This window comes from Akebia trifoliata, chromosome 13 (assembly GCF_017979445.1).
Source record: "Akebia trifoliata isolate Shusen 1 chromosome 13, ASM1797944v1, whole genome shotgun sequence".
In the NCBI taxonomy this organism is placed as follows: Eukaryota; Viridiplantae; Streptophyta; class Magnoliopsida; order Ranunculales; family Lardizabalaceae; genus Akebia; species Akebia trifoliata.
In genome coordinates this window covers 28,864,034-28,883,070 of record NC_141387.1, presented here as the reverse complement: position 1 = coordinate 28,883,070, position 19,037 = coordinate 28,864,034, and the positions used below count along the sequence as shown (strand labels likewise).

The 19,037-nt window shown below is 33.7% G+C and overlaps 1 protein-coding gene across 10 annotated transcripts; it reads right to left on the bottom strand.

Annotated features, from left to right (window-relative positions):
* Window positions 1–9,775: 9,775 nt before the first annotated feature.
* LOC147388217 (uncharacterized) lies at window positions 9,776–17,857 on the bottom strand. Of its 10 annotated transcripts, XM_086421386.1 has the most exons (9): window positions 17,257–17,843; window positions 16,806–16,862; window positions 13,466–13,633; window positions 13,185–13,296; window positions 12,491–12,705; window positions 12,312–12,413; window positions 12,112–12,214; window positions 11,341–11,451; window positions 9,776–10,227 (listed from the first exon to the last, which is right to left on the bottom strand). In XM_086421386.1, exons 6-9 carry the CDS (start codon window positions 12,348–12,350, stop codon window positions 10,130–10,132), a joined length of 351 nt encoding a protein of 116 aa, XP_086277512.1. In that variant the 5' UTR covers window positions 12,351–12,413; window positions 12,491–12,705; window positions 13,185–13,296; window positions 13,466–13,633; window positions 16,806–16,862; window positions 17,257–17,843; the 3' UTR covers window positions 9,776–10,129. The 10 variants fall into 10 exon arrangements, 7 of the variants coding, with proteins under 7 accessions (XP_086277512.1, XP_086277509.1, XP_086277510.1 ...); XM_086421383.1 differs by lacking the exon at window positions 12,491–12,705 and having other exon boundaries at window positions 17,257–17,842; XM_086421384.1 differs by lacking the exon at window positions 12,491–12,705 and having other exon boundaries at window positions 13,466–13,612; window positions 17,257–17,842.
* Window positions 17,858–19,037: the final 1,180 nt, after the last annotated feature.

The following is a 19,037-nucleotide window of genomic DNA, read 5'->3' as shown; positions in this document are numbered from 1 at the left end:
ATAAAAAAAACAACAATTTACATAATCATATACTAGACGTAATCATCATCATCATCATTAATGAAGCCTTGATCATCACCGATATATCCTTTGACAAGTACTCCTTCGATATTCTTCATTTTTCCAAATGATAACATCATCATTTGTATCAATTGCATTTTGATGCAACCCTAGCTCATTATCTAGGAAAGGTTTTGCTACTACATCATCTTCCGGCTCCATATTGTATAAGTCTCATGGTTATGTATTTATTACAACACGCCAATCATAATGGGTGTTATCTTTTATAGAAAATACATGTTATGTTCGATTTGCAAGAATGTATGGTTCATTGGTGGTTAAGTTCCGTGTAACATTCAAACACTTGAAGCCATATTCATCTTGCTTGAATACCCCACAGTTTATGACATCCCACCAATGAAATTTGAATAGTATGACCCGATTCCCACCTGGATACTTCAACTCTAAAACATCATTTAAGATGCCATAGTATCCTACATTACCTGCCACCAAATTATTGTCCATAGCGCTTGCAAAATGATGTGTTTCTACAAAGATAAATACTCCACTATTTTGAGTTTTTCTTTGGCTATCTCATTCTTTGGTGTGAAATCTAAAGCCATTTACAATAAAGTCCTTAAAAAAATCACATTATGGGAAGGACCAAGAGTTAACTGATAGATTTGTTCATCTATGTATTCACCATTTAGTCGTATTTGTGAAACCTATTACGATCAAAGAATGAAATTAATACATTTAGAACTATATTTAAGTGGGTTTAATAAATTTTGATAATATTTATCACATACATGATGCTTACACCACTCATTGAACTCCTTCACATATTTTTGTACCACATCCCTAACACTCATGTGATTATAAATGTCTTTAATCATCTGTTTGTATTGTCTGTACAATAAATTATTCCATTAATTAGGGATAAGTATTAATTACGAATATAAATAAAAATGATTTAAAATAATTTATCTTATCGAACAAATATAGCAATTTCATCACAGTTGCTTAACACGTACAGGCAAGGTTGTTCTCACTCACTCTATCCCAACATTTGTGAGATTGCCTTTCTTATAACAAGACCATTTTCTTTGAAAATCAATAATTTTTCACTCAAACCATCATTAACAACATCATTATTATGCATTTGTCAATTGAACCTCGTTTCAATCCCATGCAAGTTCGTCGAATAAAATGCAACGATTTTTCAAAAAGATACCCTTCAATAATAAAATCCTTTGGATGGTTTTTATTACGCACATATGATTTTAGCTTATGCAAGTACCTTTCTATTAGATACATCCGCCTATATTGCACTGGTTCGGCCAACTTGGTCTCATTGGTTAAATGAATAGGCAAGTGTACTATAATATCAAAGAAAGCTGATAGAAATATCATCTCCATTTTGCAAAGTATTAGCTCAATTTGAGATTCAAGGCATTCTAACTCTTATGTCCTTAGAACCTTACAACATAATTGTGTGAAGAATGTGGACAACTCAATCAAAGTCAAACACGTATTCCTAAGCAAGATTCCTTTTAGCGTAAGTGGAATAAATTGTTGCAACAGAACATGACAATCATGACTCTTGAGCTTTAATATCTTGCATTATTTGATTTGAACACACATTGAGCAATTTGATGAATAACTATCTGGTACTTTTACATCCTTCAAGTATTCACAATTTTTTTTTCTCAACTGAAAACATTGTATAACATGCATGTGGTAGTAACAACTTTCCCCCATTCAATATCGGGTGAAGTTGTTTTCTTATACCCATTAAAACATTGTCCCTAATAAGCTTAACAATGACTACAACTCTTTTCGTTTCCTCCATTATTCTTATATCTCTAATGATTTTGTTGAAAGAATCGACTACAAAAAAGTAATCCTTGCAAGAGTTAAAGCTTCGTCTTTAATAAGCCTTGCTGATTCAACTCGATCTCTTCAGATCAACTATAACACTCCAAACGAGGAGATCGAGAGAATACAAGATCGAAATTGAGAGAGATAACGAGATCGAGAGTACAAGATCAAAATCGAGAGAGTTTGGTTGAAGGAAAATAGAAACTTAAGAAAAAAAAAACTTCTTTGGAAAATATAAGAAGAGGAAAAATAAAAACGGGAAAGTAACTCTATACCAACGGTACCTTTTTCGAACCGTCACTATAGTACTTTACACCTACCGATGTAATTTGACCGTCGCTATATATACATTTTCTTGTAGTGCTAATTTTTACATTGTAAACATAAATAAGATCTATTATTCTTTATAGAGGTACTTTAAATTGATTGCTAGCTGTTTTTTTAATTATAACAGAATCTCCAACTAAATTGTAAGCCAGCATTGCTTATATAACGGACTTCTCAATTTATATTTACTCAATCAATTGTGGAAGTTAATAATTGTGGAGCATGTGGATTACATGTCGGGTTGAGCTATGTGGCTCATATCTAACAAAATGGTATTGGGATGAACATTGATCAAATGGAGAAATCATTTACTAAAAGATATTATCATTTCCAAATTTTCGATAGAATAGCACCTTTGCTTGGTGACGAGAGTTTGCAGGAATACATATTTTAGTGATGTTGTGAGTTGAGGAAACCATAGACAAAATCAATAGATTGGTTTATAATCAATGTTCATGGCTGTAGCATTGTTGATCCAGGTTTTGCAGGTGGTGGATACACTTTTAATTTAGAGATGAGTAAAGCGTGGTGTGGGCTGCTGGTATATATGTTTTTAGTCGCATAGATATTCTGGTTTTCTTTGCCAAGATGTAATGCTTGAATTAAGCTCTATGCTCCTTGGTTGGCTGATGAACGAGTGAAAATTTGTCTAATAATTTGAAAGACCTAATACTGGTCCTAATTTTCTATTTCATCCTAAACACTCTTGTACAAAAAGTTTTATTAATGCATTCTCTTGCTTTCTTGGCCAAAAATAATCATAGCACCCATTATTTGAGCATTAACTGTAGTCCATCGTCTCTTGCATCATAAGCTGGCTTTCTTCAATTTATGCTGCTCTCCCTCCTTAGCATTCTCTTCTACCTATGCAGATCAACACTGCAAAGACCGATTCCTCGATGGGGTACACTTAATTTACCTCTGCAAATTCAGTCTTCTCTTAAAATGCAAGACTTGAACTTAGAGGATTCATACGGATTTGCCCCTGACTATCATGGAATCTTTCCTTGGCCATCATTTTTCTGCTCTCAATCCTCCCAAACCTTCCCGTATTCCACACTTTTCTTGCCATTTTGACAATTTTAAAATAGTACTACCCTATACATAAAGTTACCTCCAACATCCACATCCTAAGCCTTAGCAGTCACTTCTCCGACAAGTAAATAACAAAAGTAGCCTTGCGAAACCGAAAAACCCAATTCCACTGATTAAATCATCCATTAACGAATGCACTGATCGTATTAAAATCGCCTAACACCACCCACTGATCGTAAGTAGTCTCTTACGTAGACAACTGCATGAACATTAATAAATCATTTAATTGAAAATATCAAGGAGGCGACTGCATGAACATTAATAAATCATTTAATTAGACTTGGACACCTTTTTAAACCTGAACTGGAGTCATTACATGGATTGGGTCCATCAATTAAACCTCGAAACTTATGAATTCCTTTATTGATCTCCCTATATTTGAATATTTCAGCTTGATCACATTCCATGCTCAAAGAGATTTATCGAATTAGACTGAAGACTTTTTCCAGACCTTCCTTCCTTTTCCTTTACTTTTTCCATTAGAATTAGAAGAAGGGGAGTTATTTTTTGAAATGGGCTTGCTTATTTAATTAGAGATCTCGGAAGACAAGTCCTTATAAGATTCCAACTTCGGTTGATCAGCCTTTCTTGACATCTCCTATATTTGCCGATGATAAGAAATCCCTATCTTCTTCAAAATTGATCATATAAAAATATTCCATCTCTCTCTAATGGTCTATCTTCTCCACGTTTACACTGTGGTAACCAAATTCCTCCTCACCTGTTCACTTCTCCTAACTAAATTTCCATTATCATCTTGACACAAATTAAGTGACCTCAATTGGCTTAAGTCTAATTGGAAGAGACCAATCCTATTGGAAACCAATTGAATATCTGAAATTTTAGCGATTAAACTCTGTATCTCGTGCCTCTAAATGGTACATGATCATGCTAACCCCTTTAAGCTCCCATCCTGAAGCCTCTAAATCCCCTATTATCAAGCCTTCATTGGCCTAATAAAAACTCATGTTACATTGGAAGGCCTATTGACCCCAGTGCTTCCACATCCCTTCGTTATTGGAAGGGCTATTGAGCCTAGTGCTTCCACGTCCCTTCGTTATTCTTCACTTCACATGAATTTAGAATTTTTCATCATCCTCTATTTTCATTATGCATTTGCATTGACCTACTTGTTTGCTTTGTAGACTTTTTTCTCCATCATTCTATCAGAAGTTTTTTATTCCAATGTCGAAACTTCTATCGAACAATAGTACATCATCTTATAAGGAGGCATGAGATACACCAACTCATTAATCATTAGTAGTGTGTCTCATCACAATGTGTGTGGTAAGACACAGTTTTGGATGTTTAGATGACTTGGGTAAATTACCAATTACATTTTCTATTTATGTGTAGAGTATAAAATAAGGCTTAACTAAGATCAATTAATTAGGAAATTTCTTTGTCAGTTTTCCATTTTTTTGAGGCATAAAATATTTCTTTTTAAACCTAAGTACAATCATGTAAGATATTGAAATTTTAATTCAATTCATTTTTTCTTTATTAGTGAATTGTATTCTGGATTGATAACTTGGTGGATCACCTGCATATTGAGGGCGCATGTTTGTGATTACGTGTATCTCCTTTTATTAATATAATTGGCATCTATTTTATTCATAAGGGATAATAAAAGCTATATAATCGTCTAATAGATATGTATAGAAGGATAATATTTCAATTGTTACCATAACAGTCCCTATATTTATGCAATCACAGTTGGTAACAATCCTTGATTTAAGTAATCACAACCTATTCAACCTTCTGTAATCTTCCCTTTTTTATCGTTGTAAAAATTATAAATATACATAGAATCAACCCAAGAACGGATGTCATGTCTATGATGAGGGAAGATATCATGGTTAGATGGATGATATCATACAATCTATCTACTTAGTCAATGCTTGATCTAAAATAAATTAGGAGGGCAATATAATTAGAGTATAACTATTACTGGTTAGTTTCATGAACCCTAATTACCTTATGAATGTAAGCAAACACTATCAAGAAGTTATAATTGAAATCCACTTGACCCAGCCGTCCGCTAAATAGCGAATAGGCGTCCGATTCGTAAAATTGGGAATTTTTAAAGAATAGGGAGTCATCACCTAGTTTAGGTCTAGGAACCATAGATAATTCAAAAACGGATCAGGTTGGTCCACGAATAATGGGTAATGGGTCAGATTATGGGTTTCGGAAGGTGCTAGGCACCGAGCCCACCTGATGAAGATTATCAGTCTCTACTATGATTCAAAAATATCCTACGGTCAACATTTAAAAACTAAAGGTCAAACTTGGGTCCAATCATCATCAAATTACATTGGATTTGCTAAACAAATTTTACGGCTAAAGTAATTACATGATTTCTCGAATTTTGCATAGCAGAATCCCACGATTTAATAAGGCTTACATGGCACCAAAAATTAATGGATCAATTCAGTCATATTTTGAAAAGCATGAAATCGATTTTTAATGCCATGTATAGAAAATTCGTGAATTGATTCATTGACGACATTTACAAAAACAATCCGATTTTAAACTTCCTATGTGCATAAAAAAAATCGATGAATTATCCCACACATTTTAATCAAATAAACTTGTTTTTTTTTTTTTTTTTGAATCATCATGTGCACTAAAATCAGTGAGTTAACCCACACATTATTAATAAAAAATTTTGATTTTTTGAATCGCCACGTGTATTAAAATCAATGAGTTAATCCAAAAATTATTAATAAAAGAAACTTGGTATTTTGAATCGCTACATGCACTAAAATCAGTGAGTCGACTCACATGCCCATTTCATGAAAAATTTTGATTTTAAACTTTCAATATACACAAAATCAACGAGTCGACCCACATGCCCATTTTATAGAAAATTTTAATTTTAAACTTCCAATGTACACAAATTCAGTGAATCGACTCGACAATTTTGATCAATGAAATTTTGATTTCTTAACTCACCACGTGTGCCAAAATAAATGAATTTGCCCATACATTTCACAAAATCAAATATTTAACCCATTAACATCACAAAATGAGTAAATCAATCCGATAATATTAATAATCAATGGGTTGATCCATTAATATCCCAAAATCAATGAATCGATCCAATTAAAAATCAATCAATGAATTGATCCGTTAACATCACAAAATCAATGAGTTGATCTGATTAAAAATCAATGAGCCGGCTCTTTAATTTTGTATGAAAATTAACTCGATCGATCTACCAACACTAAAATCAATTAATCGATCCACTAATATTTTCAAAACTCAAAGATTACTATTAGTGCCACGTATACCAAAAAAATCGATGAATCGATTCGGATGCATAAAAAAAAATGATATCAAGAAAATAAAAAACAAAATAAAAAAGAAAAATTACCTTCGTCGAATAATTTCGGATGCATGGATTCCTTCAAAAAGACTTTGAAATAGCTTATGAGTTGTGCTGTGTGGGTCAATGTGACTGCGAGGTATTAGTGCCACGTATACCAAAAAAATCGATGAATCAATTCAGATGCATAAAAAAATGAAGTCAAGAAAATAAAAAATAAAAAATAAAGTAAAAAAAAGAAAAAAAGAGAAATTACCTTCGTCAAATAATTTCGGATGCATGGATTCCTTCAAAAAGACCTTAAAATAGATTATGAGTTGTGTCATGCGGGTCAATGTGGCTGCGAGGTATATCAAAGAAAAATAATAATAAATAAAAATGTGGTTATAATTATGGTTGTTGTTATGGGAGTTAGGGACCTTGTGAAAGAGTAAGGAGAGTAGAGAGAGTGAGAGAGAGGTGTCCAAGAGCAAAGAGAGTATGACTGCTGATTTTAATAGTGATGGGTGCCACAAGGTTTAATGGCAGATGACCAGGTTAAGGTGTTGGAGAGGAGTTTAATGGCAACTAATGTGGTGGGAGTGTAGGTGTTGGAAAAGATGGTTAATGGTAGAAAACGTGACGGAGCTATGACTGCGGTGATGAGGTTTAACGGCGTGAATTGCTAGTTTTTAATGGTGAAGAGAGGGAGAGTTGCAAGGAAACTTGAGGCTGATGGAGTACAAGATGTGGCTGTCCAAAATGTTAATGGAGGAGAGGCTGCTGCTCTTTAATGGTGAAGAAAGTGAGACTTGAGAAGAATGGCGAGAGGTTGCTGTTTTTTTTTTTTAATGGACAAGGTATGGGCTGCTGTGGGGCTGTTATAAACATTGATGAAGGTGAGGCTTCTGCTCTTTAAAGGTGAAGCAAGTGAGACTTGAGGACGATGGAGAATAGTGTGACGTTGCTATTTTTTTTTAATGGAGGTTAGGGCTGTTGCAGGTTCTCTTTTTTTATTATTTATTTATGGAAAAAGAAGGTGGAGTGCAGGTTGTTTTTCTCTATGGAAGGCAGCCTAAAAAACGTTGATGGAGAAGAAGGTCAAATTTCTTTGTGAAGGGTAGATAAAACGTGAGAGAGTTGAGATGAAGTTGCAAGTTTTTTTTTTTTGAAAGGCAGCCTCTCAAAAAAAACGTCCCCCTTCCAATGGTGGCTTCAACTACTGTTTTATGGTGGTTCTCCCATTGTGTGATAGAGGGAGAGTGGGGAGAGATGAGAGAGAGTGGAGATGGGAGAGATGGGAGAGTGGGTGGTTATAAGAAGGGGATAGGGACGTTGGAGAGATGAGGGAGATGAAGACGTAGGTTCAAGGCAGCCTTTATTATTTATTATTATTATTATTTTTTGTTTCAATTTTTCTTTTAAAAGAATGGGAGAGGGATCCCACGCTACTCGTTTTACTAATGGTCCCTTGTCGATGAGTTGTCATTGGTCGATAATTTGATTTTGATTTCGATTAAATTTTTTATTCGAGTCAATATTTTGATTTGAATTTTAATTTGATGTTTTAAATTTAAATTTGTATTAGATTTTAAATTTTGATGGTTTAATTAAGATTTAATTTCAATTTGGTTTGATTGATTGAGTTCGATTTTGGATTTCGATTTAGATTAGAATTTATTAATTTTTTTTTTTTGTTATTTTTAATTTGATTTTGCGTTTTAATTGGTTGACTTAATTTTGATTTTGCATTTTAATTTGATTTTTAGTTAGATTATAATTTGATTTTCTATTTGAATTTAATTTGAATTTTAAATTGGTTTCTTAATTAAATTTTGGTTTAATTTTCGATTTGAATCTTATCTTGAATTTCGGTTTGAACTTGATTTAAATTTTAAATTGATTCCTTGGTTAAATTTTAGTTTGATTTTCGATTTGAATTTCATTTTCCTAGGGATCAGGGTATCTATGTTAGAGTTGGATATTGAGGGGCATTTTGTTCATTTTTTTTAAATTTCTCTGTTTTCGTTAATTTGGGTCCCGTTAGACTCAAAATCATATTCTGAGTGCAATGTAGGTACTTTCGAGATTTTTCGGTGGTTTGAAATATATGAGGGGTATTTTCATCATTTTGGTCATTTTTACAAATTTTAGTGCGAGGTTTCTTTTAGTCTCTGTCTAATTATTTATAAGTCTCAAAGTCATATTTTCCTAGCGTAACGAGGTCTCGAAGTTATCGAACTGTGTATTGAACTTAAGCGTACGTAAATTTCTATGTCTAGTCGTGACGAGTAGGATTATGAAAAAAAAAACTAAAAATAGAAGGAATCAAGAATAGTACTCACAAGCCTTCGAGTTCTTTGTACTCATCATTAGAAATCCATAATAACTGGGTGACGAATTGTTGAATTAGGCAGATGCAAAAATGGGGTATCTACAATAATAAATTAGACAAAAATAGAATTCTAAACACATAACAAATCATCTTCCTTCATCTCTTCCCCCAATTAATTTCCATGATCAAACAAAAGGCCTAAAAATACAACCAACTGTCATCTCTACAAAATTGCCTCAAGTTTAATCTTTATTATAAATCCTTCAATCAAAATAAAAATTCATAGATTATAAGTCCCTTATAGTCATTGAGAAAGTTCTGCATCAAATCTATGAAATTAACTGATAATTATCTTCTTCTTTTCTTTGTTATCTCAATATATCTTGCACAACACCTGAAGACAGTCTACTTTTGCACTCACTTGATTAATCAATTTGTCAACCCGATCGCGACTGTTCCGAATGATGGATGGTTATGCCAGTGCTCTATTTTGTTACTAAATATGTTTCAGAAATCCGGATTAGGTATCCCAAACCAACAAAACCTTAGAAACCATACTACGTAAGGAAAATATAACCCCTAAAACATAAAGATCATCATTTTTAGACAAAAAATAGTTTTACGATAAAAATCACTAAAAAATGATCAAATTATCTAATAATAAGTGTTCATATCCAACATTACTATCTCAATTTGCTTTCTTTTGAGCTTTCCTCTCATTCTTTATAAAACCTTCACAACTTGTACACTCCTTTAATTTGGGACAATATTCAACCTTTGTTGGTGAACAAACCATCTCAATCGATTTTTTCTTAATGTACAACATATTGGTACTAGAAAAATAAAATCTTCGTAACATTTCAAATATGAAAGAAAAATCACTCGATAAACTACACAACATAATAAGAAATCCATGTATCCTTCTCAACATAACAAAAATTGTTCCTAGTAGCAACCATCTCTCTCTCTCTCTCTCTAGATGGGGCAGGGTGGGACATCAAGGGTAGTTCCTGCTTGAATTTAGCCCCATCCTAAAAGTCGCCAATGCTTCTCAACCCGTCGGCTGAGGGCAACCTTCTCCCCTTTGCTAGTGCACACGGGTGACATGAGTTGCAGCTTAGCAAGATCATTCTTTACAGCAATAACTCGAGCACCTTTTGACATAGACCCAATGTTCAACATCAGGATCTCACCTTTAGCCAGCTTTGAGACGTTTCCTTTCCACTCTGTACCCTTGGTTCTGACTCTAAGAAGCCGTCAAAGAAGGAAAAAAGTTCACCTGAAAAAGTTGGAGAGCAAGAACAAAGTCATTCATCTTTACTCATATTTTACAAGGCACACACAGAATAACATAATGATCTCAGTGAAATAGATAGAACAACAATCTTTTGCTTCTTGGTTTCACTAGTTTCGACATTTTGTCCAACTTGCCCTAATTAATAACGGGCAACATGGATAAGATAATTTATTTGAAGAAACAACTGCTATTAATACAGTTAGACGACGAACCCTGATATATTTATAACTACACGCAGAGTCAATGTGCAGAATCAAGGAGTCAGGACAAAACTCCATCTACTTGGATGTTGGCCAAACCATTTATTTCAGCCTTTGTGCAGTAAAAGAAAACTAGATTCATGTACAAACCAAATGGTCTAGCAAAGAATATACAAGTTGTTTATGCCTTCAACCTATCCAGTTGCTTTTGGACAAAAACAGTAGTTTTGATGGGGACCTAACTGTTAGCACGTCAACAAATTCATCACATTCCGTCATGTCCCACTCATGAGAAGATACAGATGCAGAATAGTAAAAGTAATTTTGCAGGTTCAGCTTCTTACCTTGAGTTCAACAAAAACTTCCGGGAGTGACCCAACCCAAGAACTTGACCCACCAGCCTATCAGCATGTGTTAAAGTGGGGTTCCTGGTGGTGCCAATCTCAATGAGACCTATCAACACGTGTTAACGTGGGGTTCATGTTTAATTGTGTATTGCTTTCCAGCCCCACCATTGTCTAAAATACTTCGCGAATTGTTTCGTTAAGAGGTATAATGCTTAAAAATGTTAGTGTGGAGTGTTTTTACACCTAGTTTAGGATGGACGCATGTCATCTCACAAGAATGTGTTTGAACTTAGTGTGAAGCAACTATACTAACGTTCAAAAAGAGGATGCAAAACTTTATTTTGAATCACCAATTACAAAAACTAAAGGAAATGAAACTAACATAACATGTCTTACAAAATCTGAAACATTTAAAATTGAAGCATAGCTTGTAGTGTTTTTCATGCTTTTACTAAAGAAGAAAATTCTAACATTTTCCTTCAACTTCCACTAGAGCCTTAAAAAATTAAATAAATAAGCTGATCAGCATGAATTGGGACAGAATTTACCAACTCTGAGGGTTAAAGTGTCATTTGGACCACCGGGGAAGCCCACGTGGCCCGAATGTGAACCTCGGTCCAGGCTTGAACTTCTACTCGGGAAACTTCGCAAGCATATGCCTTAAATACAGTCAAATAGAGAAGCTTAAATATGTATAAGAGAAACACACGTAATGGAAATAAAAAATCTAAACAAACACCATCTAAACCACCATCATCATTAAAACCATATCCCAATAATTTGAGGTCAGTTGAATAAATTATGTTCCTCCATTCACTTTTATCTAAGACTATGTCTTCTGTTATTTCAAGTGTGTTCATCAGCTCTTTCTACTTCAATCAACATTCTTTTGGTCTTACTCTCAATCTTTTAAAACCTTCATCCGGCATATAACTATTGAAACTCATACATACTAACCAACCAATCATTCCAAAAGACCAATCTATTGAAGAGGGGTAGAACTATGAATATAAGAGGGTGTCACGGGGCTTAACTAGGGTATGACACACTTGTGAGTGGAGAAAAATATACACTCAACACTCCCCCTCACCCACAAAGGTGGAAAGAATCAACCAACTATAACCCCGATTAATGCCTATTCAAACTCATATATGCTAACCAACCAACTACTCCAAAAGACGGATATGTTGGAGAGAGGGTGAATTATGAAAGAAGAGGGTCATGGTGCTTAATTGGGATATGATTCGTATGACACACCCAAGAGTGGAAGAAAATATACACTCAACAATATATAGTCTCACGCATGCATGTACACACACCTTTATTGTACCAACTAGACCATCCATAAATCCAAGAAGAAACCTTGTAATAAGTGCCATCCAAAAGCTTGTACTGAGGCCAAAGAGAGTGTTGAATATGACCCTGATATGTATTATTAAAACAGAGTAAATGACATAAATAGTTTTGAGACAACAATTCAAGTTTAATTATATAGGGAATAATGTCAAGCAATACTAACACTGAAATTGTGCCCAACACTATAACAAGTTTCAACCATATCGATCAGCTATAACTCCCCAAAGAACAGAAGTTAAAGCTCTTCCAAACATATATGAAGCTCCTACAACACATTAAACGCATTATAAGCTTTGTATTATGAAGTACTCAAATGAGATACCATCGTTAACAAGTGCTCACCCACAAAACCAGCATAGATCCAATATTTTCTTCCCTTTCCGCAATATGAAAGTCTTGCATTTACAATGAAATTTACTTTATATGAATATTTAGCACAAATTTGACGTGAATATGGGCAAATTGACAGAAAGATAAGTGATGAACAAAATTCAATGAAGTAAAATACACACTTACCATGAAGTAAAGAAATGGAAAGAGAGATGAAGTTGGCAAACCTGAAAATGTATATCACATAGAAAGGGAGGTTAAGGTTTAGACATATCGAGTCATGACAACCCAGGCCACATAGGAGCTTGTTTCATTTTTTGTGATGTGGAGGGTGAGTTTATTAAGGCTGGCTATAGTTATTTGGGTTTTGGCTCGAATATAATAGAGAATATCACTTTTTTATGAGATTATACTATCGTAGATCATACTATTGGAGTATGACTAGTGCAGTTTAGCCCATTAAACATGTTCATGCCAAGCTTTAAACATAGTTTACAAGAAATAATAATTTTCACTCACCGAATTTGACAAAATTTTAAACATTTACACATTTTTGCATTAAAGAACAAACAACAAAACCATTAGTAGTGAAAAATTATCAACACTCGATGGAAAACAAGGAAAATGTACAAATATCAATGATTAGTAATTCAATAACAAATTGTGTTGATACAAATACACTAGGCAAAAGCAAAATAATGCTTACAGCAGTAGACGGTGAAGGCCAACAGTGCAGTATAGCACCAACATGCAAAGCATCAATTGAATTTGAAACGAAAGGAAGCCGAGAGATATCAGCTCTGATCAAGATTAAGTTCCTGCAAGGCAACAAGTATTACCACATCATATATAATCTAATAAACACAATTTTACCCTTAAAAAAAAGGTATTCCTACTAATAGATTAATCAAAACTACTTTCAGAAAAATTGAAGCCAGAACCTATATATACTGAGAAATGAATTCAAATTAGTAAGTTAAAGAGTACTCTTTAGGGAAGCCTTCTTCCTTCTTTAGCACTATTGCAGCATGTTGTCTGAGAAGTCTAGAGCAACAACAAGAGAAAACAGTCCACTCTTGGTGAAAAGTCTTGGAAATAACCCACTTCCACAGCTGGCATCAACTATGTTTCCACCTAAATCATGCTTAAGGTAATCTTTGGCCATTTCAAATTGTAAGCAAATTATTAGATTGTTAACTAGATGGACGACTTGTAAAATACGTGGAAGCATAAGTCACGTGGGTGAGCAGAAATAACCATTGACATATTAAAATACGATAGAAACCATCATGATTTCATCAATAAGCAGCAGGGGTGATGAATAAGCACTTAAAAGTTCTCAAAAAAAATAATTAAATAACAAATCATATATTGTAGATTTAATAGAACATCAGATAACCTCTTTCTCGGGTCCAGGAAATCCACCCCATATAAAATTTTGACACCATCCCATCTCATTGAGAAATGATACCAGTGGAGTCCTATTTGAAAAAATGATCTTCATCTGTTCGGACCACTAGATGAGCCTCAAAGTTCACTTGTGGTGAATCTCAAGGATCGTCCACTGATCTAGACCCTAGGATGATGGTTGGCCAGGTTTGATGGGAACTAATCCCTATATAAATATGTAAATAAAAATGAGATACCCACGGACACTGCCACCACCACCATGTGACAATGTACTTCAATAAAAGAAGGGAAATCAGATACGATGGGGTAGTAAACAATATGGCACCATGTCCCATGCATTTGTGATAATAAGGCAAATTGCAGTTTAAAAATCCAAGAATATGCGTTGGCAATTGGGACACAATTCCCAGTATCAACATGTATCATTAAGAGGGTAAGGAAAAAAAACAAAAGGAATGTTAGGATATTTTTAATTGATTTTCAATCAGGGAAAATTTATCTGTTTTCTATTTTTTTTTTTTTTTTGGTCTCAATCCTTTTGAACAATCTTGCCCTTTATATTATGTAATTCTGTTCTAAACTAAGAATATAAACTCACTTTCAATAAAAGAAAACATGACTCTAAACAGAGTGGAATAGTAGAGCGAGATTCGTATAACTGACTCCAATCTTTGGGATAAGCAAATGTCATGAGGGGGTGCCTTGCTTCCTCCATGTACATTTTCTGTTGAGCCTCTACAGTTGATCATCTCTTTCTTGGCTGCAATTTCTCGTTCGAGATACGGAAAGCTATCCAGATTAAGAGTTTGATCATTTGAGACAACAAGAATTGGCAGCAGTTTATAAATGACTACAAATCTTATCTCAAGGTCTGTAAGAAAGCCATTGTCACGAATCACGATGCGGTTGTTGTATAAGGTGCCAAATTAGTAGTTATCTGGTGACCATAAAAGCTGGTGGGGTTACCATCCTAGCATTTTCCTCCTACCTTCCATATGGAAAGATATAGGATTTGCTAGAATCCAAGTCTATCCCAATTTTACACCTCAAACGAAAGGCCTATAGTTGGAGACTCATTTAGATGGTGGGAGATTGAGAATCTTATAAATATGCTTAAATGAAAGTAAGTCCCAACTCTTGCTCCCTACTTTTAAGTCCCATTAAGCAGCAGGTAGTGATCTTAATTCAGATTAATTTTTATCACATACATATTTTAAGTTTATTTTTTTGTTCATATTTAATCATGCCAAATTCAATCTGGTACCTGGACTGTTTTCCACTTTGTTAGTTCATGATAGCTTTTTATCTTCTTACATGAAGGACCTATGTCAACAGTGTTGATTCATATTCCAGGCATTTTCTACCTCTCAATGAATAGAACATGTGTTCTCCACGAAGGAAATTTAAGAAATAAAAGAAAATAAACTCTTAATGAATGTGAGGTATCCATCCATCACATAGAGCAAAAGAACAAAGATACTCCATCTCCCAATTGGTCAAAGTTTCCATATCACTGTTTCTAAACGTGGAGACACATGGCAAAACACTTCAATGAACTTGTGAGGCATAATCCTCAAGAAAAATCCTCATCGAATGATTTCATAAATTTTTTAAAAAAAATGATAAATTCAATTTCTTTAGGAAAATTGAGGGAAAACATTAATCAAAATTTTAAGGGAAAAAGATGTTTCTGTCGATGCTATTTAATGTATAATGATATTAACTAATTTTTAGGGGAAAAAATAAATAAATAAAATTTCAGAAGGTGCAACAACCTAAAATTTCCATAATTAGCATATGCACGTGAGACACATACTTTCGATGAAAAACATCAAAAAATAAGTGAAAAGGTTAGAGAGTTAAGAGATTATTTTAAAATCTCAATAGATGAGGCCTATACTAAATGAACTTAGAGCATTTTGGGGATAGCATAAGACATGTCTCCAAATAAAATTGAATGAAGGAACAAGATTTGCTTAGTCAACCCCAAATCTTTCAGATAATGATTTATTGCCCCAAGGCCTATGACTCACCCTTTTGAAAACAATGTCCCATAAGAGCATAACACAACATCAGTAAAATATTTATTTTAGAGAATTGTGTTCGCGTCTAATGGTAAATAATTGGTCTAGTGATGAGCTCACATTTGGTCTCAGCTTAAATCAGAAATAGAATAAAAAGGGAAAAAAAAATTAAAAATTAAAAACCTTAGATATGCTACATATGCCTAAAGGAGGCTTCTTTCCAACCATCAAAAGCCCAAAACACAAAAGCTAAAATATCAAAAAATTTAAATTATGGCATTTGGACTTTACCCCTACTACTCTCTCTCAAATACACATTCAAATTGACATCCATCATGGCTCTTCTCCATTTGAATTTACATTCTATCCTAATTTACTGGATTTCATAATTTAAATTAAATCCTATAAATTTCAACATACACCTATGTATCTTCTCCTCAATTTCTACTCTCTTTTTTCCCTAATTAACCCTTGAATTTACACACCACTAAGTTCCACCTCTCAAACACCCATTCAAATTGACATCCATCAAGCCTCTTCTCCCATGAATTTACTTACCAGCTTACATTATAGCATTTCAAAACTTAAGTTAAACCCTAGAAATTTTCAACAAACACATTTGTGTTTTCTTCCTAATTCCCCCTCCCCTAATTAACAAATGTTAAGGATTTAATATAAACCTCAAGAGACCAATTCTTGACATCCATCAAGCCTCTTCTCCTGTAAATTACATACCAGCTTACATTATAGCATTTCAAAACTTAAGTTAAACCCTATAAATTTTATTAAATAAAGTTTGTTTACTCTCATAAAATTTATCAATTCTAAATTCTAAATTCAAAATTAACAAAAAACATTAAAATTCGAAAAAAGTTAAAATCCAAAATCTGTACCATTTCGGATCGTTCAAAAAAGATCTTCCCCAAGCTGTTCTCTGTCTCACATGCTTCCTGCAACATTAAAAAGTAAAGAAAATTCTGAGATTGAAGAGCTCTAAAGCCGCTAAACAAAGAAAATTTTCCCTCCGTTTTATAATCAGATTAAACAAATCATAACTTCTCAAAATCTCACCGTAGAATATCTACTTGAATCCAAGGAGAAAGAAAAAAACTGGTGAAAAAATTCAGATCTAATCATATCAAAACACTCAGATCTATGAAATCATCATTTGGATCTTTAATCAAATTTTTATTTGTTTTTAGGTTTTGTTTCATGTAAAATTAACACATTTGGGAAACAAAAAATCAAAATTAATATATTTTGTGGAATCCAAAATCCTAGATCTCATCCTCATTAATCTAAACAATGCTATGGATCCATCAACCTAGAGAGAGAGAGAGTCACCTTAAAAAACAACAGTCAATAGATCACTTCGAGATCGAGAGATCACTCCATCGTTTCTAATGTTGAGAGATTGAGAGATCAGAGATCAAATAGAGAGCGATGACATAGATCCAGAGATGAGATCGATCTAGAGATGAGATCAAGGGAGACAGAGAGAGAAATCGATCTACTATGAGAAAGCAATGGAGAGGTCGATCGATTGAGTGAGAGAGATAGAGAGAGATAAACAGTAAGAGTGAGAGAACGATCGATCGACTGTGAGAGAGAGACAGGGAGAGAAATCGATCTACTGTGAGAAAGCAATGGAGAGAGAGAGAGAGAGAGAGAGAGATAAACAGTGAGAGAGAGAGGCAGAGAGTGAGAGGTCGATCGATCGACTGTGAGAGAGAAACAGTAAGAGAGAGCAGAAAGAAAGAGAAATAGTGAGAGAGAGAGGTAGAGAATGAGTGTGATCGACCGAAAACGTGGTCCACGAGCCACGGAGTTTCGGGTTTAAAATTCGACGGGCCAGGCTCAACAAATTTTTTTAGAAAAATTTGGGATTTTCACGTAGTGGAAGGGGTCGATTACTGGGATCTGTCGTGAGGCAGGAAGACATAGTTACATGATTCTTACTTCATCATTTCAACCATTCAACCAAATAGTTACTATTTATTAGAGGATTTTGAACTTGGCGGTGAAGCAAATGGTTTTATATTTTTATCTTGAAGACATCTTGGCTACTCTAAAAAATTGTATGAATTTGTTGAAATGTTTTGCAAGTTGTCCTTGTTGCAAGCAAAAAAATCTATGATTCAACATGAAGATTACCTAGATACCACATGCACACGAAATTCTTAAAACACTAGAGACACATTTGAGGGTTGTTGATCAATTCACAATGCATGGGCATCTTAGTTGCCCATTTTGAATTGTTTTTCTGTGAAATTTTCTATCTTATAATCTTATTTACACATTTTTTTGACGGTAGGTAACTGCAAATATGAGGGCAGAGGGAGTAGCTGAGAGAGTTCTAAGCCAGTCATCACTAACTAGAAAATTAACGATGAGGATGTGGTGTGGCTATGATGATCATAGTGATGGTGGTGATAAAGCCATCAATAAGAACTTCTTCTTCTTTTTTTCTCTTTTTTTTTAAATTATGTTATTTAAGTACATTACTGATGAATAATGAACATGAAAGTTTTTGGATTGAACTTTAAAGTAAATCAAAGATAATCAGTACCACTCTAATATCAATCCAAAATTTTTTAAACATTTACCCAATCCAATCCGATCAGATTAATGAATATGTGAATCGAATCCGATCCATTTAATTTCATCCTTAATCCGAAAATTGACCCGATCCGAACACATAACCTATTTTCAAATTATCAATGTTTAAAAATTTTAAAAATATAAATCATATAAAATTTTAAAAGATCTTCTTTCCAACTACAAATATAGAGGGAAAACAAAAAGACTAAAATGTTTTATCTATATGTATTTATTTGAAATTAAGAATAAATTTTTTTATTAAAAATATTTTTGGTTCAGATTTTTTTTAACAGATTGGGGTACAACCCAATCCAATCTGAAATTATTTCTGATATACGATTTAAATGTGATCTGAAAATCCAATTTTTCATGTTTTCTCGGATTAGTTTGGACATCGGGTATACTTCAAATCATTGCCAACCCTACTCAAAAGGGTGTGGAGAAACCCTACAATATCAAAAAACATTTGAAGGAAGAAAAAAAGAACACAAAACTACCTTCTTCTTTTTTCTTATCGTGAGCAT

Bases quoted from the DNA above. Each gene is read 5' to 3' on its own strand.
- LOC147388217 (XM_086421386.1), bottom strand. From the start codon at position 12,350: ATGGTTGAAACTTGTTATAGTGTTGGGCACAATTTCAGT. The intron at 11,452-12,111 runs GTGTGTGTACAT...ACTGTATTTAAG, and splicing joins GTCTAGTTGGTACAATAAAG to GCATATGCTTGCGAAGTTTC. The intron at 10,228-11,340 runs GTAAATTCTGTC...CAACTTTTTCAG, and splicing joins CACTTTAACCCTCAGAGTTG to GTGAACTTTTTTCCTTCTTT.